Source organism: Gambusia affinis, linkage group LG04, assembly GCF_019740435.1.
Source record: "Gambusia affinis linkage group LG04, SWU_Gaff_1.0, whole genome shotgun sequence".
Lineage (NCBI taxonomy): Eukaryota > Metazoa > Chordata > Actinopteri > Cyprinodontiformes > Poeciliidae > Gambusia > Gambusia affinis.
The window spans coordinates 8,417,635-8,438,353 of record NC_057871.1 but is presented as its reverse complement, the minus strand read 5'-3'; the positions used below and the strand labels follow the sequence as shown (position 1 = coordinate 8,438,353).

At 37.7% G+C, this 20,719-nt stretch overlaps 2 protein-coding genes across 8 annotated transcripts in view; one reads left to right on the top strand and one right to left on the bottom strand.

Moving 5' to 3' along the window:
* The first annotated feature begins 3,298 nt into the window (after positions 1-3,298).
* Positions 3,299-5,711, top strand: LOC122830174 (intelectin-like). Its single transcript, XM_044115323.1, has 8 exons — positions 3,299-3,407; positions 3,543-3,626; positions 3,696-3,848; positions 4,010-4,257; positions 4,715-4,873; positions 4,967-5,084; positions 5,172-5,275; positions 5,359-5,711. The coding sequence occupies exons 2-8, from the start codon at positions 3,545-3,547 to the stop codon at positions 5,500-5,502; spliced, it is 1,008 nt and encodes a 335-aa protein (XP_043971258.1). The 5' UTR covers positions 3,299-3,407; positions 3,543-3,544; the 3' UTR covers positions 5,503-5,711.
* A 1,108-nt stretch (positions 5,712-6,819) lies between these two features.
* The window catches only part of slit2 (slit homolog 2 (Drosophila)), a 105,000-nt gene continuing 91,100 nt past the window's right edge, over positions 6,820-20,719 (bottom strand). For 6 of the 7 annotated variants that reach the window (XM_044115315.1, XM_044115321.1, XM_044115319.1 and 3 more), the window contains 11 exons: positions 19,476-19,600; positions 19,173-19,270; positions 17,344-17,483; positions 13,943-14,036; positions 13,622-13,759; positions 12,632-12,872; positions 11,490-11,620; positions 11,253-11,407; positions 10,379-10,730; positions 10,079-10,293; positions 6,820-8,648 (listed from right to left, as the gene is read on the bottom strand). In XM_044115315.1, coding sequence (XP_043971250.1) covers positions 8,392-8,648; positions 10,079-10,293; positions 10,379-10,730; positions 11,253-11,407; positions 11,490-11,620; positions 12,632-12,872; positions 13,622-13,759; positions 13,943-14,036; positions 17,344-17,483; positions 19,173-19,270; positions 19,476-19,600 — 1,946 coding nt within the window. In that variant the 3' untranslated portion in view covers positions 6,820-8,391. Of the gene's footprint in view, positions 8,649-9,805; positions 9,850-10,078; positions 10,294-10,378; positions 10,731-11,252; positions 11,408-11,489; positions 11,621-12,631; positions 12,873-13,621; positions 13,760-13,942; positions 14,037-17,343; positions 17,484-19,172; positions 19,271-19,475; positions 19,601-20,719 lie in introns of all 7 variants that reach the window. The other variant, XM_044115322.1, reaches the window with a different exon arrangement.

Genomic DNA, 20,719 nt, shown 5'->3' with positions numbered 1-20,719 from the left:
TAACATATCATACATATCACATTCTGCAGACATTATGCATGCATGGACCTGTTAATTGTAATATCGGCCATGTCCCAGAGACAATAGGGGGATGGCATTATGTATATCTATGCATACAACACAAGTATTGTATATGCAGCCACCACTACACAACCATGGTCCCCTGACACATGACCAATTTACTCTCAGAACATTTGTAATACATCTATAATCTAATAATTCTGGATTAGAAGTGCTCAGTGTCAATCTTCTGCCACAATACCTTTTAATATTTTGATATGAGAAGAGCTCCAAATTTGTTTATGTATATCTGTTAGCTATGTATAGCTGCTTCCATAGCTATACAATTGCAAATCGATTTACCTTAGGAATTTTGCAATTTAACATTATAGTCCTTTTTGCTGTAAGAAATGCAAGATTGGCTAATGCATAATTTTTTTATGTTTGAAATTAAGTAGCACTATTGCTTAAACATATGGCTGGACAAATAATAAAATTTATACTAAGTATAATAGAAGCAGCTTTAACAATTTGATTCCAGAAAAGTTTTATATCTGGACAATACCACAACATTTGAAGTAAGGTCCCTTTTGCCCACATCCATTCCAGAAAAGCTCTGAGGAGCTGGGGCCAATTTGTTTGAGGTTGGGTGGAGTTACATATGCATGGTGGAGAATTTAACAGATTTATAAACTTTATTTATATAGCACCTTTCAGCCAAAGACAATTCAAAGTGCTTGTACAAGAAAATTAAAAACAACAACAACAAAAAAAATCAAGCAGATTAAAAATAAACATTAAAATTTTGAATATAGTGAATGAATGGAGTAAAAAAAAAAAATAAGAGTAGGCAACGTCAAATAAGAAGGTTTATAACCTTGTTTTAAATAAACTCCAGGTAGGGGCAGTCTTACAATGACCAGGAAGTTTATTCCAGAGTGTTGGAGCATAAAAACTAAAAGCTGCTTCATCATGTTTAGTTCTGACTCTTGGAATAGTTAGAAAGTTTGATTCTGATGATCTTAAAGGTCTGAGTGGTAAATATGGTTGAAGAAGATCAGAAATGTAGTCTGGGTTTCTATTATGAAGTGCTTTGTAAACCATTAAGGAGATTTTAAAGTCTATTCTTTGAGCAACAGGCAGCCAGTGCAGGGATCTTAGAACTGGACTGATATGCTGATCTCTTTTTGTTTTAGTTAGGACTCTTGCAGCAGCATTCTGGAGAAGCGGGAGCTGTCTTATTGCTTTTTTAGATAATCCAGTAAAAATGCCATTGCAGTAATCGAGTCTACTAAAAACAAAGGCATGAACTAATTTTTCTGACTCTTGTGGGGACATGAGTTGTCTAATATTAGCCATATTTTTTAGATGGTAGTATGATGTTTTTATGATAGATTTGATGTGGTTATTAAAGTTCAGATCAGGATCCATAATCACCCCCAGATTCTTGGCTTCGTCAGACCATTTTAATCCAACGGACTGAAGGTGGGTGATTATATTTAATCTATGCTCTTTTGGTCCAAACACTAACATTTCAGTTTTATTTTTTTTAGTTGGAGAAAATTTTGGCCCATTCAGACATTAATCTGCCCAATACATTTAGTTAGTATTTGATTGTAGATTGTAGATTGCTCTTGTGCGTTAGAGCAAACCACTGCCTCAGGCACACCCACTCACTGGAAGCAGAGGTCACACCCAGCACACACACTTCAAACCATGAAACTAAGATTGCTTTATATGGTGAGATTATAAATTATGATTTATAATCAAATAAAATCTCCACAACTTTATAAGTGACATATTTTCTTGTTCCTTGACCTTTATGATGGTGTTTATTAACTTATGTTCTCTAACAGACATCAGACGTTAAAAGGACAGCTGCGTCGTATTGCCATTAAAAATTAAAATTAAAAAGTGGGGCACTTTAAGTAGGGGAATTCTAAAGGAAGTTGATGGGATTCAGTTTGTTTCAGGAATATCAGAGAAAAGGGGGCTAAATATCATATTTTGATGTCTTTGTTAAATTAAAATCCAATTATCACTTTATTTTCTTTCCCATTCACCTTTAGGTGCAACTTGTGGTCAAGAGTTTTTACTGATTATGGGATGATAATAAGGGGAATGGGGAAACATTATCCACACTGTTGCAGCAAAGGCCCAAAGCTCCATTGAACTGAAGTGCATATTAACATATCATACATATCACATTCTGCAGACATTATGCATGCATGGACTTGTTAATTGTAATAACGGCCATGTTCCAGAGACAATAGGGGGATGGCATTATGTATATCTATGCATACAACACAAGTATTGTATATGCAGCCACCACTACACAACCATGGTCCCCTGACACATGATCAATTTACTCACAGAACATTTGTAATACATCTATAATCTGATAATTCTGGATTAGAAGTGCTCAGTGTCAATCTTCTGCCACAATACGTTTGAATATTTTGATATGAGAAGAGCTCCAAATTTGTTTATGTATATCTGTTAGCTATGTATAGCTGCTTCCATAGCTATACAATTGCAAATCGATTTACCTTAGGAATTTTGCAATTTAACATTATAGTCCTTTTTGCTGTAAGAAATGCAAGATTGGCTAATGCATAATCTTTTTATGTTTGAAATTAAGTACCACTATTGCTTAAACATATGGCTGGACAAATAATAAAATTTATACTAAGCATAATAGAAGCAGCTTTAACAATTTGATAACAGAAACGTTTCATATCTGGACAATACCACAACATTTGAAGTAAAGTCTCTTTTGCCCACATCCATTCCAGCAAAGCTCTGAGGAGCTGGGGCCAATTTGTTTGAGGTTGGGTGGAGTTGCATATGCATGGTGGAGAATTTAACAGATTTACATATTTTTGTTATGTTTCTCCATATTGGTTTCCAGTCTATGGGATTTTGATATACTAGGTCATGTTTCCAGTGGGTTTGAGGTTTACTGTTTGGGTTTTCCTGAATTTTATATTGACTTCTAACAGATCACATTTCAAGGTGGGGATACAGTTTAGCATGTTCCAACACGATAAGCCACTGGAAACACAATCATTCAGCAGTAGACAGTGATATAATGTATGATAATCAGTAGAAACACTGTATCTTGAAACTAGTTAGGCACTGGGCCAACGCAAGATAAGACCTCTGACAGAATCAGGGCACTGTTGTCTCCAGGAAGTAGGAGGATTTAATAAGGTCATTCCCAAAAGCTTATTACTCAAAGTATAAAGGTTAGCTCACATACACATACATATATACAGATATAGAAATATATGTGTGACCATTAATCAGCTAAATATGATAACTAGTATATAGCTGAGAGGTACGACTGACAACAATCTGAGGAATACATTTCAGTTGTTTTCTAGCTAACGTGCATAAGGAACCAGGTATAAATCTTTAGATTTTTTTTTACTCTATATAAGCTTTGTCCTCTTGGAGAAAACTTTCTGCATTGTTTTCATTTTAATGGTTAAAATTAAATGGTGGTTGATTCACAAACTTTAAATCGTTCTATTTTGCAGACATGCTTAGGCGTACTCTCTTATTTTGGGGGATTTTTCTGATCTTGGAGCATGGAGAGCCTATAGATGTCTTTCCACAAGAAGGTAAAGTGTGGCTCATGAGAATAAACATTTATTTCCTTTACATCTTTTAAAATCTGACTTTACTTTCAGTAACTGAACCAACTGACCTCCCTGGAGATATTATTGAAGAGACAGAGAACCTCACCAGGACAAACTTTGAACAGCTGCAGAGAATGAGCGACAGATTCAAATACATTGCACGGAGCTGTAAAGAAATTCTGGATAATCACAATGAACGAGAAGGTAGGAATGCTTGACCTGTTGAGATATATTGCTTTTCAAGCCTAAACATTGTTGAATTTATTTAATTTAAAATGTAATAACTTCCAGAGCATGTTTAGAATAAAAAGCCAGCAATAAGAAAATCTAATTACGAGTCACTGGATCTGGTGTCATGTTTCCAGATGGGATATACTACCTGACCACAGCTAATGGGATGAAGTATCAGACTTTCTGCGACATGAACACTGCTGGAGGCGGCTGGACTCTGGTGGCCAGTGTCCATGAAAACAGCATTTATGGAAGATGCACTGTGGGTGATCGCTGGTCCAGTCAGCAGGGTAACAATCCAAATCTACCGGATGGAGATGGAAACTGGTCCAACAGAAACACCTTTGGCTTGGTAGAAAGTGCCACATCTGATGATTACAAGGTACACAGGTTATTCTTGAGGAAGAACAGTACTTCAGAAAGCAGACTGAACATTATCAACATTATATTTCCAGTCAGCCCTGTTGCTTGTGTAAGAATGCAGCAATAAGTAAGATTTTCTTTCCGCTGATATGTGACTTGGACTCCTCCGCACTGATTGGAAACTTGTAACCATTAAACTGGTTTTGAAAGCACTGACTGGTGTTGGGAGTCAGAATGTATAGTGCTGTGCTCTATAGTCATATTTAAATTAAGATATTATATGTATTTTATTGGTGTTTTATGCAGTTTTTATAAGTTATTAGAGTAAAGGAGGATCAACACATGCCACACTTTTTAGAGTATTATTTGAAAAAAATATAGTCCTTAATTGTTGCTTGACAATTATACAGTATTTTGTCTTTGTACATCCCATAAAATTCCTATGCCATAATGACAGATGCAGTTTGTGATTCCAGAATCCAGGTTACTACGACATTGCTGCTGAAGATGTGTCTGTGTGGCACGTTCCCAACAACTTCCCGATGGAGCACTGGAACCTGGCAGCTGTTCTCCGCTACCACACTGAAAACAGCTTCCTTCGTCTTTATGGGGGAAACCTCTTCAACCTGTTTAAGGTAAGGCACAGTAACTGAAACTGAAATTGTTTCTGATGTTCACAAGCCTACTAGTCTACGTGCATTACTGACAAAGTTATCACATTCTCGCAGCAATTTCCAGTAAGGTACAACATTGGCTCGTGCTCCAACAGAGGACCAGCGATTCCCATTGTGTATGACCACGGAAACAGGGAGTCCACCAGAAATTTATATGGACCAAATTCAAGAAGTAAATAGAACAAAAAACCTTTTTTGATTCCATGTAACTAAACACTTAATCTTTAAATTGTATTTTCATTTCTGTTCCACAAAAAAGAGGAGTTTGATCCAGGTTTCATCACATTCAGAGCTATAAACAATGAACTAGGAGCCATGGCTATCTGCTCTGGGGTCAAACCCACAGGGTGCCACTCCGAACATGTGAGTCTCAATGGCTTTCTGTCTGAGTCTGCTGCTATTCAGATGATTCAGGATGTAGCAATGCTGTGTTTTTGTATGTTCAGTACTGCATAGGAGGAGGAGGATATTTCCACCCAGACCAATGTGGAGATTTTCCATCTTTTGACTGGGACAGGCTGGGAAGAGAACAAGGCTGGAGTGCCTCCAAGGAGATGACTGAGTCTGCAGTCCTGCTGTTTTACCGCTGAGGAGCTGTATTTAAACAACTCACCACTAGATGGCACTACACTACAGCGTATTATATATATATAGCTGGAAGTTTGGACCGACTTAACCAGGTAGCAGTGAGAAAATTAAAGAGGAAACAAAGTATTAAGGACTTATAGATAAAAATAAATATATAATGCTCCAATTAAAGACTGACCCCTGAGAAATTAAAATAAAGTGTTAATTAACATTTGCATAAAGCTTAATTTTAATTCTTATCAGCACATGTGCTGATAAGAATTAACTGCCAAGTATCTTATGTAAGATTAATTGGAAGAGATGTAAAGTACCTTCAAACTATGTATTGTAGAAAAACTTGCTATATTTTCAATAGAAAATGGTACTTTGTTTTTTCGGATGTGAGTGTATTTAAACAGATTTTTGATGAGCCTAGAGCAGCAAAACAAGTTTCTCAGAAGTTGTTCATTTTTGTGCTACAATACAATAAAAAGAGAAACCTTTTAGTGAATAAACATGCAAATGTAAAGAAAGTCAAACAGGATAAAAAAAAAACAATGGCTGGATTGTTTTTTTTTTTTACAAAGCTTCTGTGTCAGGTTATGCTACTGCAACAAATGGCTGAATAAGTTGAAGTTCACCTCTTTTTTTTTTTTTTTTTTTTACATATCTTTACTAGTGATATTTTGAGTGATTGCTGCCAAGTATCTAATGTTATATTGCAAGTAATATAACTCAAAACTCTACCTGAAGTGGAAAACTTGCTTCCCATCATCCTGAACATGCAAACTCTAGCACATGTCTTAGTGGCATTATTATGGTGTGAGAGTCAAAGCATATTCAAGTATTAAAATGTCAAATATCTCATTTCAATTGAGGAACTTTAACAAATCCAGAAAAATGCTGCTCACAAATGCTGTGCTTCCAGTCTGATGTACATTGAGCTAATTTGCACAGAATAATGGACACAACTTGACAGACAAAACCAAAAATACTTTCCAAATGATTTCCAAGCTACGCACTACTTGTGTTTATCCATCACATATAATAATAAAATATATTAAACATAGTTTAATATGGTTGTGGTTGTAATTTTACAAAATGTTGAGTCAGAGGTTTTCAACACTTTTGTAAGGGATTAAGAACAGGCAAACAGGGTAAAATGTTTTAATGTTACAAAAGAAAATATTTAACAGGTGATGAAAAGGAAGTACAGTGAGAACAAAACCAAACATAACAAATCCTACCAGGGGTCCAATTTGTAATAATTGTCTGCGATGAGTTGCAGGGATGATCTCTCACATAGAGCTTGGCAACAAGAAGGGAAAAGATGAGAAGTGTGAGGTAAATATTGTGTTTAATAAACAAACATCAGTCAGGAAACTGACATTAGTCTAGGGATGAAGAGAGAGGGAGAATATAAAGCACAATGTACATGTGTAGAGGAGTTGATGGAGGAGTGAGGGGTCATATTCATCTGTTACACAAGGCAGCCCCAAACAGGAAGGAGCAGGAAGCTCTATATAACATACAGATCAGGATCCAAGTCTACGGTACAAAAAACTTAGCAGCAACATGTTAACATCTGAGACCAAAGGGGCTAACAAAGTAGTTTCATTTAGAAAAAAGTCACAGTATGTTTTAAATTTGTTAAAAAGGTAAAAAGAGTTCTCTATGCATCCGCTAGGGTCAATGCTACTCACAAAGTCTGTGTGGAGTACATAGGTAGGGAAATCTATACATTTATACTCTAATATAAAGAACCTTCTGGTAATGGCACAGTACAAACTCTCAGGAAACGCGACAAAAATATACAATGTCTTCACGTCACATTTGCAGATTAAAATGTAACTAAGGTCTCTGGCAAGCACAAAAGTTTCAGTGATCAAAAACAAAACAAAACTTTTCTTACACCAAAAATAAAGGACACCATTTTTGTTAGTCAGCTAGCTTGACAGAGTATGTCTTTTTAATACAAAAATAAGGACAAATATAAATTAATATATATTAAAAGACTCAGGCTGATACATGGGGATCTAGTGAATAAGTACAGGTATTTATGATACAATAAATACTTGTCATTCATGACTCGGGGGTGAGGGTACACAAACAGAGAGCTGTGTAGTTAACCAGTTTTTTTCTGCAGGTGCAGGGGTGTGTCTGTGTGCGTGGGCGTGTGTGTGTGTGTGTGTGTGTTGTTCAGTAGCCGCAAAAACAACCAGGAGATTGAACGCAGCTGTGTGTACGATCATGCACACAGTCACAGAGGATTCAGCAGGGCTGCTAATGGAGCCTGTGGTGGTTTCTGAGTTGCGTTTGTGTGTATGTGGGGGGTAATCGCTGCCCACTCCGTGCCATGCTTTAAGGCAGCTCCTCCTAGTGGTGAGTCTGTAGTACTACCATTTACAGTTACTCCAAAAGATGCACAACTCAGAGACGGGACGCAGGACGTCTACTGTAAAGTGGTGAGCCGCCGCTTCTCCAGGGAATAAAAACATTGTGGCACCACTGGAGATATCACAACCAACAAAAAGAAGTAGATGAAGAACAAAGTCTTTCTTTTTTTGTCTTTTTCCCCACTTCATAATAAAAATAAGTCTGCTTTTTTTTTTTTTTTTACTTTACAATACAATTCAAAATTCCCCCAGAGGAAGCATCGGTCATCAGTCCAGCACTGACAGGAAAAGTAGCTATTTTTTTTATTTGTTTCACTTGTGTTTTTCTTTTGCTTTTTTTTTTCTTTTACTTTTTTTGGGGGGTTTAAAAAAAATCAGGGTGCTGGGGAATAATACTCCTGGGGCGTGGAGAGTTTCCTCACGGGGAACACGAACAGATGAGCGATCAGATAAGGATGGCAGGAGCTCTGTCAAAAAAAAAACCAACAAAAAAACCCAAAACACTTCTCTTTTGTTTTACGAAGAACACTTTGTACAGCCGCACTTGACAACCTTTTCCACTTCTTGGACAAAAGAAGATCCATCAGTGCACTGGAAGGTGTATTTCCTGCGTTTGCTACGGAGGGGGGTGCAGCAGGTGCCCTGTCCCTCTGCTCCCCCCGGGCAGCTGCCTCGACACTCTAGACGGGAGACCTTCTCCTGGGTTTGGCACGCCGCGTAGCCTTGCTGTCTCTGGTAGACATCTCTGACCCGTTCCCCTCGGCAGGCCACCTCTGCAACAAAATACGTCATCAAGTACCCAGAGTTTTTTTAAGGATGCATACCTATCTATTGTTTTCTTGCAGGAATAGAGTTAAACCAACACTATTCTGTATGTCACACAAAAGAAAGCTATGAGAATTTTATATTCAGTGAATTCTAGAGAACATATTAATAAATTGTCTTGTCAACCAATATCTCAAAACTAAGGGACGTGGCTAATTTTAAAATGCTATTAGTTATGTTTAAAGCTAGAAAGGTATTGTTGTCAATTAATTTCAAAAAGTTCTTTGTCTTAAAATGAAGTGATATAAATAACAAAAAGGAAGTATAATTTAAATTTCAAAAGTAAAACAGTGTGCACTACTTTTAAATTAAGGTGTATTTCAGTGGATGGAGTAAAACTAAGGAACAATTTGGATGGGGAGTTGAGAAAATGCTCTACTATAAATAAGTTCAAAACAAATTACAAGACAACAAATCATTAAGTATTAAAAAAAGTAAAAGACGGCCATAAAAAATTATTCTGCAACGACTGAGAAAAGGGTAGGCTGATACAAGATTTTTTCTTCTTCCTGCTCCATTTTCACCCGTTTAGTAAGTGTTGTAAATAACAGAACGTGTTTGTGAATTAACAATGACATTTGTTAAATGGAGTGAATGATGCAAACACTGAATGTTTGGTAACAAGAAAATTATGCGATTTGCACTGGTGCCATCCATTCATTACAACCCTGAAATTTACAGAGCTCCATAAAGCTATCCATTCTTTCACAAATGGCTGAGGAATCAGTCATCGGACATACTTGGTTTTATACAACAACAACGCTTGAACTCAAGGATTTGAAGGAGTAAGTAAATGTTTTTGACAATATTGTGTTTATTGTGAAAAAGGTTTGATGTAAAGAACTGAAAAATTGTAACAAGATGTAGAAAAGAAAATTTATCCTTATGTCTGCAAATTAGTTTCAAGTTTATAAGCGATGCTTTAGAATCTTTATACACTATTTATCATACTGGTGAATTAAACATTTTGTATCATGGATGCTCTTTAGACATTACGTTTAATCTTCAGTTTTTGACAAGACTAAACTAAATATTCTATTTTATATACTCGGTGAATAAAGAACAAACTAATTCAAGATGACAATATAGTAATACGTCATCTCACCTGAGTAGCCCCCCGTGTGGGATTAAGAGGAAGCTCAGAAGATGCTAAATTTAAGAAGTGGAAATGTTAGCAGAGTTAGTACAGAAACAAGAAACAATGTTAGAGACAATTTAAGACATTTGGGTAAGATTGGATTAGAAGAAGTTTAGTTAAAAGAAATGCCTTCAATAAAAAGGCATCAATAGGGTGTTATTGGACAAACAATCTATTGTTAGCAATCACATACATATTATTATGTTTCATGATCATTATTATTAACCTCACTTTACTGACCTCTGTCACATGCCTCCCCTGTGTATCCGCTGTTACACTCGCAGTATGCTTTACCCAGGCCTGACACTCGACATTTGCCGTGTTTGCAGCGAGACAGGCTGCAGGGGTTAGCTGTATCCAGGTCCTGTACATCACAGAGAACACCAGCAAAACCAGGCTGGCAAACGCAGGAGTAGGAGTAGGAGTTGATTGGAAGGCAGGTACCATGAATACACCTGTATGTTGGAGGAAGGAGACAGTACAAGGAGTAAAATTGAGAATGGATAAGACTTTATGCTACAGAACCTGAATCGCACTCACTTGTTTCCATCACAGGGATTGCTAACTTGCTGGTCACACAGAGCCCCTGTCCACCCAGGATGGCAGGTACAGGTGAAACCTTGGTGACCCGTTGGGTGGCAGTCGCCTTGGACGCAGGCACCTCTCCGGCACGGCTGGCAGCCTGGTTCCACCCCGTTTCCCAGCCACTGTCTGTAGCTCTGCAAAGTCCCTGGACCTGGAGAGCTTTGGTCATGCCCGGCTCCCAAGTTCTGGAGCTTTCCGTTGATGTAGAGGTTTCGGAGGCATCCGTGGAAGCTGGTGCCGTTACGGCCTCCGGAGCTGAGCTGCAGTGCAGAAAGGCCACCAGAAACTGATGCCTGCTCTGGCATTCCTGTACAGAGAATCACCACAGGTGGATCTAAAATCTGAGTACAATCTGCATTAAATGGAAAGCAATTTTATGCTAAATAAGAGTTAAATTAAAGGGCACTAGATACAAAAACAATATCAGACATCCAAGTATCAAGCCATGTGTGACCCAATGTTATAAATATGGGACAATCCAGATCACAGTGCTGGGGATAATCTAAACATCTCCAGTGCGTCTGTAAAATAAGCACAATACCAAAACAGTGGATGTAAATATAATAATATGAAGTTATTTATTTGGGGGTTAGTCCTCTGTACAGGAGAGCGAAGCCTCTCAGTGGCCCATTGATAATTCAACCAAACGTTTAGTTTAGAGACATCTTTTGTTGTTTTTAGTTTTAAAATCAACTGTATCTTGGTTTTGAGAAACTGTCATGTTATTATTATTGTTATTTATCTTCTGATGTTGTTCATGCAGTAAGTTGTTAGTAGATCAGTGACTCTTCCTGACACATCCACAGACATAGACAGTGTGAGTTCCTACCTCCCAGGTATAGAGGGGAATCTAGGTTGAGCGTGGACTGTTTGCTGATGGAGCTAATGGATTTGGGTGGTCCGCCATCAATGGACAGTGACAACGTCTGGTCAGCTGCTACTAACTCCACAGAATGGAAACTACCATCATTCACCGTCTCCACGCTGAGAAAGAGAGAGAAAGAAATTGAGGCAACATCTCTCATATTACAGTCTCTGGACGTTAGGCATGTTTTTGAGCAAAAACCTGTATATCGCAGAAGGAGGGTAGGATCCAGTGTCGTAGCTGACCCTGAGGCGCCCCCTGTACAGCTCCATTGCTATGTGATCATTGTCACCCTTGTACAACAAGACGCCGCTGTCCTCATCAGTAGCAATCTGTAAGCACAGGTTCATGTAGCTGTCAATGACATTTCTTGCGGCAGTGAAACATAAAGCTTGTGTTTATAATATTTTGGAAATTTCACAATTATTAATTACAGCACAAAGATATTCACACTTCTTGAAGTTTTCCATGTTAAGTCAAGTCACAACTACAAATTTGGGTTTATTTTATTGAACGTTTCTATCTGTCATCTTTAATCAAATTCCCAACTGCTGCTGAAGAAAACAATCCACATAGCATGATGCTAACACCGCCATTTCTCATTGTGTGTGTGTGTTCAGGAGGATGTCCAGTGTTAGCTTAGCATAAAGACCAAAATGACTTATCTACTGGTTTGATCTCTGCAGCTTCTTCATAGTTAGAATGTAATTGAAGTAAGTGGCCTTGCAGTTACTTTTAAGTGATAATACTTTTATCCACTCAAAAGTATTTTATCCCAATTAAGGCTCTTGTCATCCAGTTTGCTAACCACTTTTTGGACGTTTTGCAGCTATGCCAAACCCTCTCCACTGGCTAAACTGCGTTCTGCTAAATGTTCAAAGCTTGGGATACTGTCTCATAACCTCACCCTTGATAAAATTTGTCTATAACTTTGTCCCTACCGTAAAGAAATAAGCTGCATTTAATTTTGTTTGTAAATGTGCACCACACTTGAGAATTTTCTATCAAAAACTTGTAATCTATGTAATCTTTTTATACTTCACAAACACAAACTACTTTGTATTCTGTTATAAAATATTTGAAAGTTTGCAGTTGTAATGTGACAAAATCAAAATATGTTAAGGAGTATTAATACTTTTACAAGGCTGTTTAAACACAGGCAGGGTTCAGAATCGTTTGTAGGTCAAACTAAAAATTTGGTTCATTTTCTATTTAGTATCTTTTAATACATTTTAGATGCATCTTTCTCCCTGAGAAAAAATGTCCATGGATATTTGGAGCAACAGTAAAGATCCGTAAATGAAGCAAAAAATAATTACTAAATTGAAAAGAGCGCAGTCTACCTGTAAGCTGATGTTGGTTTGTGGTGAGAGGAGATTGGAGGGAAGCTGCAGGTAGGACTCCCGGTTGACAAAGTTCACACTCACGAGCGTTTCACAATGCTCGCCCTCGTATCCATGGAGACACTGGCAGCGTGGGTCTGTTCCCACAACAACGCACTGAGCTCCATTTAAGCAGTCATGGTTGTCACAGGGACTGGTTCGAGGGAGGACCATTGGGGGAGTGAACTCGCAGAACAGCCCACTGCAACATGCATGTTCACACATACATTACACATAGTACCATGGCTTGAAAATGCACTCAGTTTTTGTGTAAAAGCAGCTTTTTTTCCACAAAACACAAAAAAGAATTTATCCTGGTCCTCTGTTACACTCCTGACTCACCAAGCAAGGTGATCATAGGCCTGTATTTGCTTACAAAGCTAGTGAATATCAGATCCTTTATTGTTCTTATTATTTTTTTAAAAGTCTAAAAAGTGGGATTGGGTATAGGTGGAAGCAGAAAAAAAGAACATGCCCAGAGTACCAATAATGCAAAAGATTTAGATTTAGCAGGTAAAAAACAACAAAACAAAACAGAACAAAAATCAATACACTGTTGGGAAAATCTTTAGGAACATCCCAGTAAAGAGTTGACAAAAACTAATATGCATCATAAGCTGCATTCACACTGCAGTCTGAAGTGACCCAAACCAGATTTTTATTCAGCCTGTATCTGATCTTTTCATGACAATCTGAACAACACAGATCATATTTTTACAAATACCACACAGGACACTTGGATACGCGGCTATAAATCAGAGATGCATCTGATCTTTTCAAATGAGACCACAGAAATGTGAACAACCTCGTAAAAAAAAGTCAGATTTACATGAAAACTCAGATTTGAGCATAAAGGCGGCTTGTGGTGTGAACATAGGCACAGACTATGATACGGTTAATGGCAGGGAAGATAATTTACATTGTTAGTCCTTGTTGAGATGTATTCTTTACCTGTATCCTTCTGGACAGATGCAGGTGTATCCGTTCACGGCGTCAATGCAATGACCTCCGTTCTGACACTTGTTCTCTTCACAGTCGTCATAGTCCAGCTCACACTGCTCACCTACATACCCTGGAGTGCACTCACACCTAAAACGTGAGAAGATTTCTGTTAAATTATTTCACAGCCTATACAACAAACAATGTTCAAACTATACTTTAGATTCCTGCATGAAAGCATCTTTCAGTCCCTTTATGTCTTTGCAATTCAAAAGCTGCAGAACAGAACACCAGCTCTGTGTTTGTGCATGAATGGCTGCACGGTGCACTCACTTGTATCCCCGAGGGGTCAAAATGCACTTTGAGTCGTGCTGACACGGGTTAAGCTCTGGGGTGCAGAAGTTCAGTTTCTCCTCACACAACTCCCCTAGAAACACACACATGCACAAATGACATCAGCAACCTTCATTTTCCAGAGTAAAATCAAACTATAATATGACAGACATCTTTACTTTACAAGTCGATCTACGGTGTTTATTACATTCTCTGCATCAGCGTTACATACAGCAAGGCATGTCTTGTGTGTGCGTGCGTGTGTGTGTGTTTGTGTGCCGTATGAGTGTTCGCTTTAATGATGGATGGCTCTCTTGTGGCCAGGACCAACACAGTGGTCTGATAAATGATCTCATTGTGTAAAATGTCATCCTACAGATGATATTCCAGAGTGTGTCCTGATCATTAGAAGTCAAGTGAATCCCTGATGAGGCACCGGTGAATAATCCAATACTCCTGGCAGCAGAGGGTTCACTGAGGGAATAATTACCCAGCTCTGTGGGGAACTGGGAGCCTATGCATGTGTATGTCTATTTATGCTTCTTTAGTGTTCATAAAATACTGTAGAGTATTTAGAAAAAGTAATATTTGGAAAGTTAATATTAATATTAATCTAAGTAAAGATTACCACATAACTGTGAGGTAAATACTAGGTACACTGCATGAATGTTGACTGTTTTCTTTCCATTTGAATATGCACAGCTCATCTAAAACATGTTTTAATTTGGGAGAGGCATTGACAAGATCCCCTCGGGTCCGCTGAGATAGTATGGAAATGTGAAACAAGTCTTTTCTGAAGATGCGTGATCAGACTTTGATCTGAATGTCAGGATGTTACATCAACAACTTGGATATTTTCCTACTCGTCTCCATCAGAGTAACAGCCACTCAAATCCCAGGACTCAATACATGCATGGTAATAATCAAAGCTCTTCGGTTCAGTTGTCATCAGTTTGATTTGTTGTAGAAGAAAATCAGAGTACAGCATCTCCCAAAAATACCCGAGAAGTTTTTCACATTTTGTCATCTTACAACCACAAACTTTAATGTGTTTTATTAGGACTTTATGTGAAAGACAAACACAAAGAGGCACATCATTGCAAAGCAGAAAGAATGTCAGGACTAAAGTTTTGGAGAAGTTATAGGATTATAAAACAACACTTAAGATATAATTAATATTGTGGACCCTCAAAGAAATGTCCATCAATCTAAGTTGACCGGTGGGTGAAGAAGAACATTACTCTTCCCATATTAACTTTGAGGGAGAGACAGAAATTAAAACTTGAGGGGGGAGGAATTTGTTGACGGAACAAATGTTAACTGTGCACTTAACATATCTGCCATTTATGGACAGAAAAACAGAAAAGCTATTGTTACAAAAGGTCATAAAAAATCCAGAAAAATCCAACAAGGCATGTAGGAGACAGTAAACATGGGGAACAAAATTTATTTAATGTACAAATTGGCCTACGAAAAAAAATAACACTATTTCTGGTAGAAAAGTAATACTGCAAATCACCACAAACACAAACAGTGCCATGATAAAATGTGGTGGCAGCATCATACTGTAGGGATGATTTCCTTTATCAAGGATAAAGCTGGTCATTGATTGAAGATGACTGGAGCTGCAAGAATAGCAATGCTGATTTAAAACAAGTTGCAAAATCTGAAGACCGGGGTGGAGGCTCCCACTTTTCAGATTTTTATTTCAAAATACCATAATTGGAAAATCGAATATTCATTGTTTCCCTTACTCACAATTATGCTCTGTATGTCAAGTTTTAAACTTTAAAACTTGACTGTGGCTGTAGCAGGGCAAAGTGAGGAAATAAATTTAAAAATCCTTTCAGGTTTATTTCTCTTATGCCTGTAAGTCTGACTAGAAACAAAAAAATTATATCTTTTATGGAACTTATCTTTATTTCAGATACTTAAATAATAAAGATAGAACAAACCAAAACCAGCAACCAAACAATTGTGACACACGTCTCTATTGTTCCACCTTTAAAAAAGATAAAGATCTCCAGAGCACAAAAATGCACTGCTTTACTGCTGCCAAGAAGAAACTTTGCACACATTGAGCAATCTGTTCTGCTGTGGGTGACATTTCTGTGGGTTGTGGACATAAAGCACAGGGGACGGTTGAAGTTAGGGATGGTATCAAGGAAGTAAAGAAGAAGAGAGGGGAAAGAAGGACACAGAGAAGAACAGACTAACCTCTCTCCACCTCATTGGTAGCAGCTGCAACCACAAAGAAAGATGACAGATGAATAAAAGAAAAGCAAGACAGGAGAGAAGACAGCAAACAAACATCCAAAGACAGAACAGCGCCACAAAGGTTAGCAGTCAGAGATGATCAGCACATTGCAAAAGCAGACGAACATGTTGCAACAGACCAGAAATAAAATACAGACAGTTACATAAGTTCTCACCAGAGGTTTTTATTACCTCATCATTTACATATGTTTCAGAATATTTTACAACTTTTATTGATCTTTTAAGAGTAATCCTTATTGAGGTGGGGAGAATATACAATTTCACAGATTTTAAAGTGCAATAGCTGGCCAAAGAAGTTTGGATTGATGTAAACTTTATCTGATCCCTTTAGATAAAACATGTAGAATAAAACATGTACATATTTCCTCACAAATATTTGTCTGAATGCTCCTGAGCAAAAAGCATGACTTGAACAGTCTAATAGCATAATCTGAGTTTTTCCACAAGTTTCAATCATTTAGCTGCTGTTTTTTTTTTTTGTTTCCCACCAGGGGGTCCTTTTTGTGGGCTCTAGTGTCCCTTATACAACAGTAGGCTGACAGGAAAGAGGGAAGACATGCGGCAAATGTCGTCGGGTCTGGGAATTGAACCTGCGACAGCCGCGTCGAGGACTGAAGGCCTCCAAACGTGGGGCGCGCTACCCTATACGCCACTGGAGCACGCCCCTTTAGTTGCTCTTTTGAAGTGAACATGAAGAAAGTCCGTCTAGTTCTCCTTCTTAATTATATATACATAAACTCAAAACTGCATGTTTTAAAATCCTTCCACTTTTGAAATGCATCATTAAAAGCCCAGAATTATAAGACATTGATGCCCTTGATAGTTATGTAGGAACTACATATCACTATGTATGGTTTTAATATTTAACTTCTAAGGGGGATTTACATGAATATATAATGAATATATAATATTATATTACCTCATGAAGCAGATAATCTATTAAAAAAAACAAAAGCTTTTATAATTTAAAAAGTAGAATCTATCAGTTTTATAAAACTGTTGCACAATCTGAAGATTTCTCCAGTGTTTTTCTGTTTGAGGTCAATAACTAATTAGTTGTACTTAAAAAAGTGAATAAATGGACATCCATTGATGGAGGAAGCTCTTTGAAAGCAACGTGTTACCTGTGTATTCTGGTGAGCACATGCAGGTGTAGTTGTTGATTCCGTCCACGCAGGTGGAGTTGTTCTCACAGTCGTTATCCTCACAGTCGTCAATGTTGATCTCGCACGTGTCGCCTTCGAAGCCCTCCGGACACACACACCTGAAGTTACACATGAAGTCATGCAATCAATCACAAGTAAAAAGATACTTACACACACAACAACAAACATGTAATAAATTTGTGATTCATAATATCCCAGTTGAATTATTTTCCATGACAGTTGTGTATCTGTACATTATTCATAAAACTCATTTTATCACATTATTATCATAAGATCTGATGTATTTTACTGGTCTTTCATAGTGAAGACAAACACAAAGTAGAACTTAACTATGAAATGAAAGGAAAACTTTTTTCACAAAATGAAAATGTGGCATGCATCTGTATTCAGTCCCATCAGTTTTCCTGTCAAAACTGAGGCAACGCGTCCCTACAGCATGACACCACCACTACTATGTTTCTCCATTGAGATGTGTTCAACTATGCAACAGGATATGCGCACGTCAGAAAGTTTCATTTTGGTTTCATGTGACAAGAGCACCTAGTTTACTTATCACACATGATTTAATGTAATACAGCAACATTTACTCCAAAGATCTGTGTCACAAATGGTAGTGTGTCTCAGCTAAGTAACTAGTATCAGTTTAGACACACACACACACACACACACACACACACACACACACTAGAAACAATCATATTAATATCAAAGAATGTAAAAAGAAATAGAAAACTAAGGTTGTGACAGAAATATGGACGAAAATTTGTGCTTTTAGGATCCCACAACCGGTCAGTAAAGGAGAACTTTAACATTATTTAGTGCCATGCATGGGGATGAGAAACATCGTCAAAGTTATTTTAACTTTACTGCAAAAGTAATGTTCTACAAGTTATACTGATGTTGTACTGATTCGTAAATATACATGTACCTTTTCTGACCCTACCTTACCCTGGTAAATGCCTGCTCTGGGTCAGACTGATCTTAGCTTTGTGGAAAGGGGAAGTAGTTTTATGTCACAGCACACTTTGTGAGACACCAGGGCATTATCAGGCAGCTGTGAGGATCAGTTAGTTCTGTACCAATAGACATATGAATGAAGTGATGAAACAGATTTTTGATTTGTTCTGTCTGTAATTCCACCTGATAAAAAAGGTTGTCAGATTTTGATTTCCAATATTTCTACAGAGGTTTAGCTCCAAGACTTATTACAGGACAGCAATCATATGTAGCTTTTGCATTAATTTGGTGAAGGATTTACATTTTTCTTTCATTACTTGTAATGTTTTAAAAATGTATCTTGCAGTTAATATTTATATAAAGCATCCTAATGCTCTACTACTGCAAGCACTGAATTAATGGAGATTTTATGTTTGTTGCATGAGCAGTTACTCCATAAACCTCCATATTTATGTCCCATCTTAATCCTTACAGGGTCACGCTGATGCCTGTTTCCAGCACTCAGTGGGCGAGAGGCTGGTACACCTGGATCAGTCACCAGGCAATCACAGGGACACACAACCATACACCCACACAGTCAGACCTAAGGCCAATTTAGAGAGAATAATTAAACTACCGGTAACATAAAATGTCTTTGGGTGGTTGGAGGGAAGAAACTGGAAGCATGGAGAGAACATGCAAGCTACGCAGACAGGCTCCTGTCGGGATTAAAATCCAGGGTCTTCTTGCCTCAAGGCAACAGTGCTACCAACTCAGCTCAACTTTAAAATTAAGTAGCTCCAGCAAAAAAAATCCTAAATGTGAAAAAAATTATTTTGAAAGTATCTCACCAAAAGTGGCTTCCATCTCCTTCCTTCAGATGACAAGTTCCACTGTTCTGGCAGGGATTACTGATGCAGGCATGAATAGGCTCCTCACAGTTTTGTCCCTACAGAGATGCACAATGATTAAATTGGTGCCTCCAATGAATATCAGACCTTCATGTAAACAGGTTTTGCATGTAAAGAGTTAAGAATACAATTTTATTATCTTCTCTCTTCCAAAAACTATTTGTGCATGTATTGTTTACCTTATTAAAGACAAATGGTTCTACTTCTGTGTAACATACATTGTAACTTCCAAAATGTGAGTACCTTAAATCCATAGGGGCAAGTGCAGCGGTAGTAGTGCACAGGATCACCGGAGCATGTGCCGTCATTTTTACAGGGGCTGGACAGACAGGGGTCACACTTGGCCTGGATACTCAAATCCACTGGGCCTGTGTGAGGCACCAATCCACACAAACAACACACACACACATACAACAAACAAACATTTCAGACTTAGGCATGTGGAGTAGGTGGGAATATAGACATTTATACACACTTTTGTCACTGGACATTTTTATGGCCTTGCACAGACGAAATGAAGGTTTGTCATTCTTCCTTCTATGGATTTTTAATGCCATTATGATTTCAGTAATAAACATGGTGCAACAGATGCTGCTTAATGAATAGTTTCGCAATTAAAGCATATGTTAATCAATTAAAGTGAAAAGAAAAATGCCTTTAAACCCAACATTGTAAAAGAAAAAAATTATTTCGGTGCTAGATGCAGATTTCTTGATAAGATCTCAACTTGAACTCCTACAAGCGAACCGTTCCTTCATGGACGCTTCCTACAGCAGTCTGCATGTCTACTTGTTGGGTTTAATACAATTCTGAATTCATTGATTTGAAGAGGTGAGCGAATCCTTTTCGCAATAAAGAGTAAAACAAAAAAAGTTGGTATTTTCTGTGCAGGACCATTTTGGAAACAGGTGACACATATCCCAAACTCTAATGACAGAATATCAACATTTAACAGCTAGAGGTTACAGTGGTTGGAACAACATCAGGGTTAAGAGGGAAACGAAGTGGTTCAATTTGGGTCGAGTTGTAAGACTGAGGAAAATGGGGCTTGGACAATCTCAAACTCAGGAACCAGGGTTGGGAGGAAAAATACTGGGGATTGGCTACTTTACCTGGCACTAGAAAACCACAAGGCCCAGGGACTTCTACAGTGCGTCAGTCAGATTAGGTCAAAAATAGGTTTCAGTTATGTATTCAAAGTTAATGTGAAATCTTTAGGTTGAAAGGTTAAGGTCAACAGCATCACTTTTGAGTAAATAAATAAATAAATAAACCTACAATCTCGTGTAAACCTTATAAGCTATTTTAAGCATTCAAAACGTCACACAAATGTTCTAGGACTAAAGTTTTTGTGATTGTAAACTGAACAGTCAAACCTATGTGAAAAAAAATAATCATCTCCCAAACCTAAAAACTAATTTTACCACTGGTGGCAGCAAATGCCAGCAATTTGTTTTTTTCACCTAAACAATGATATCAACAATTAA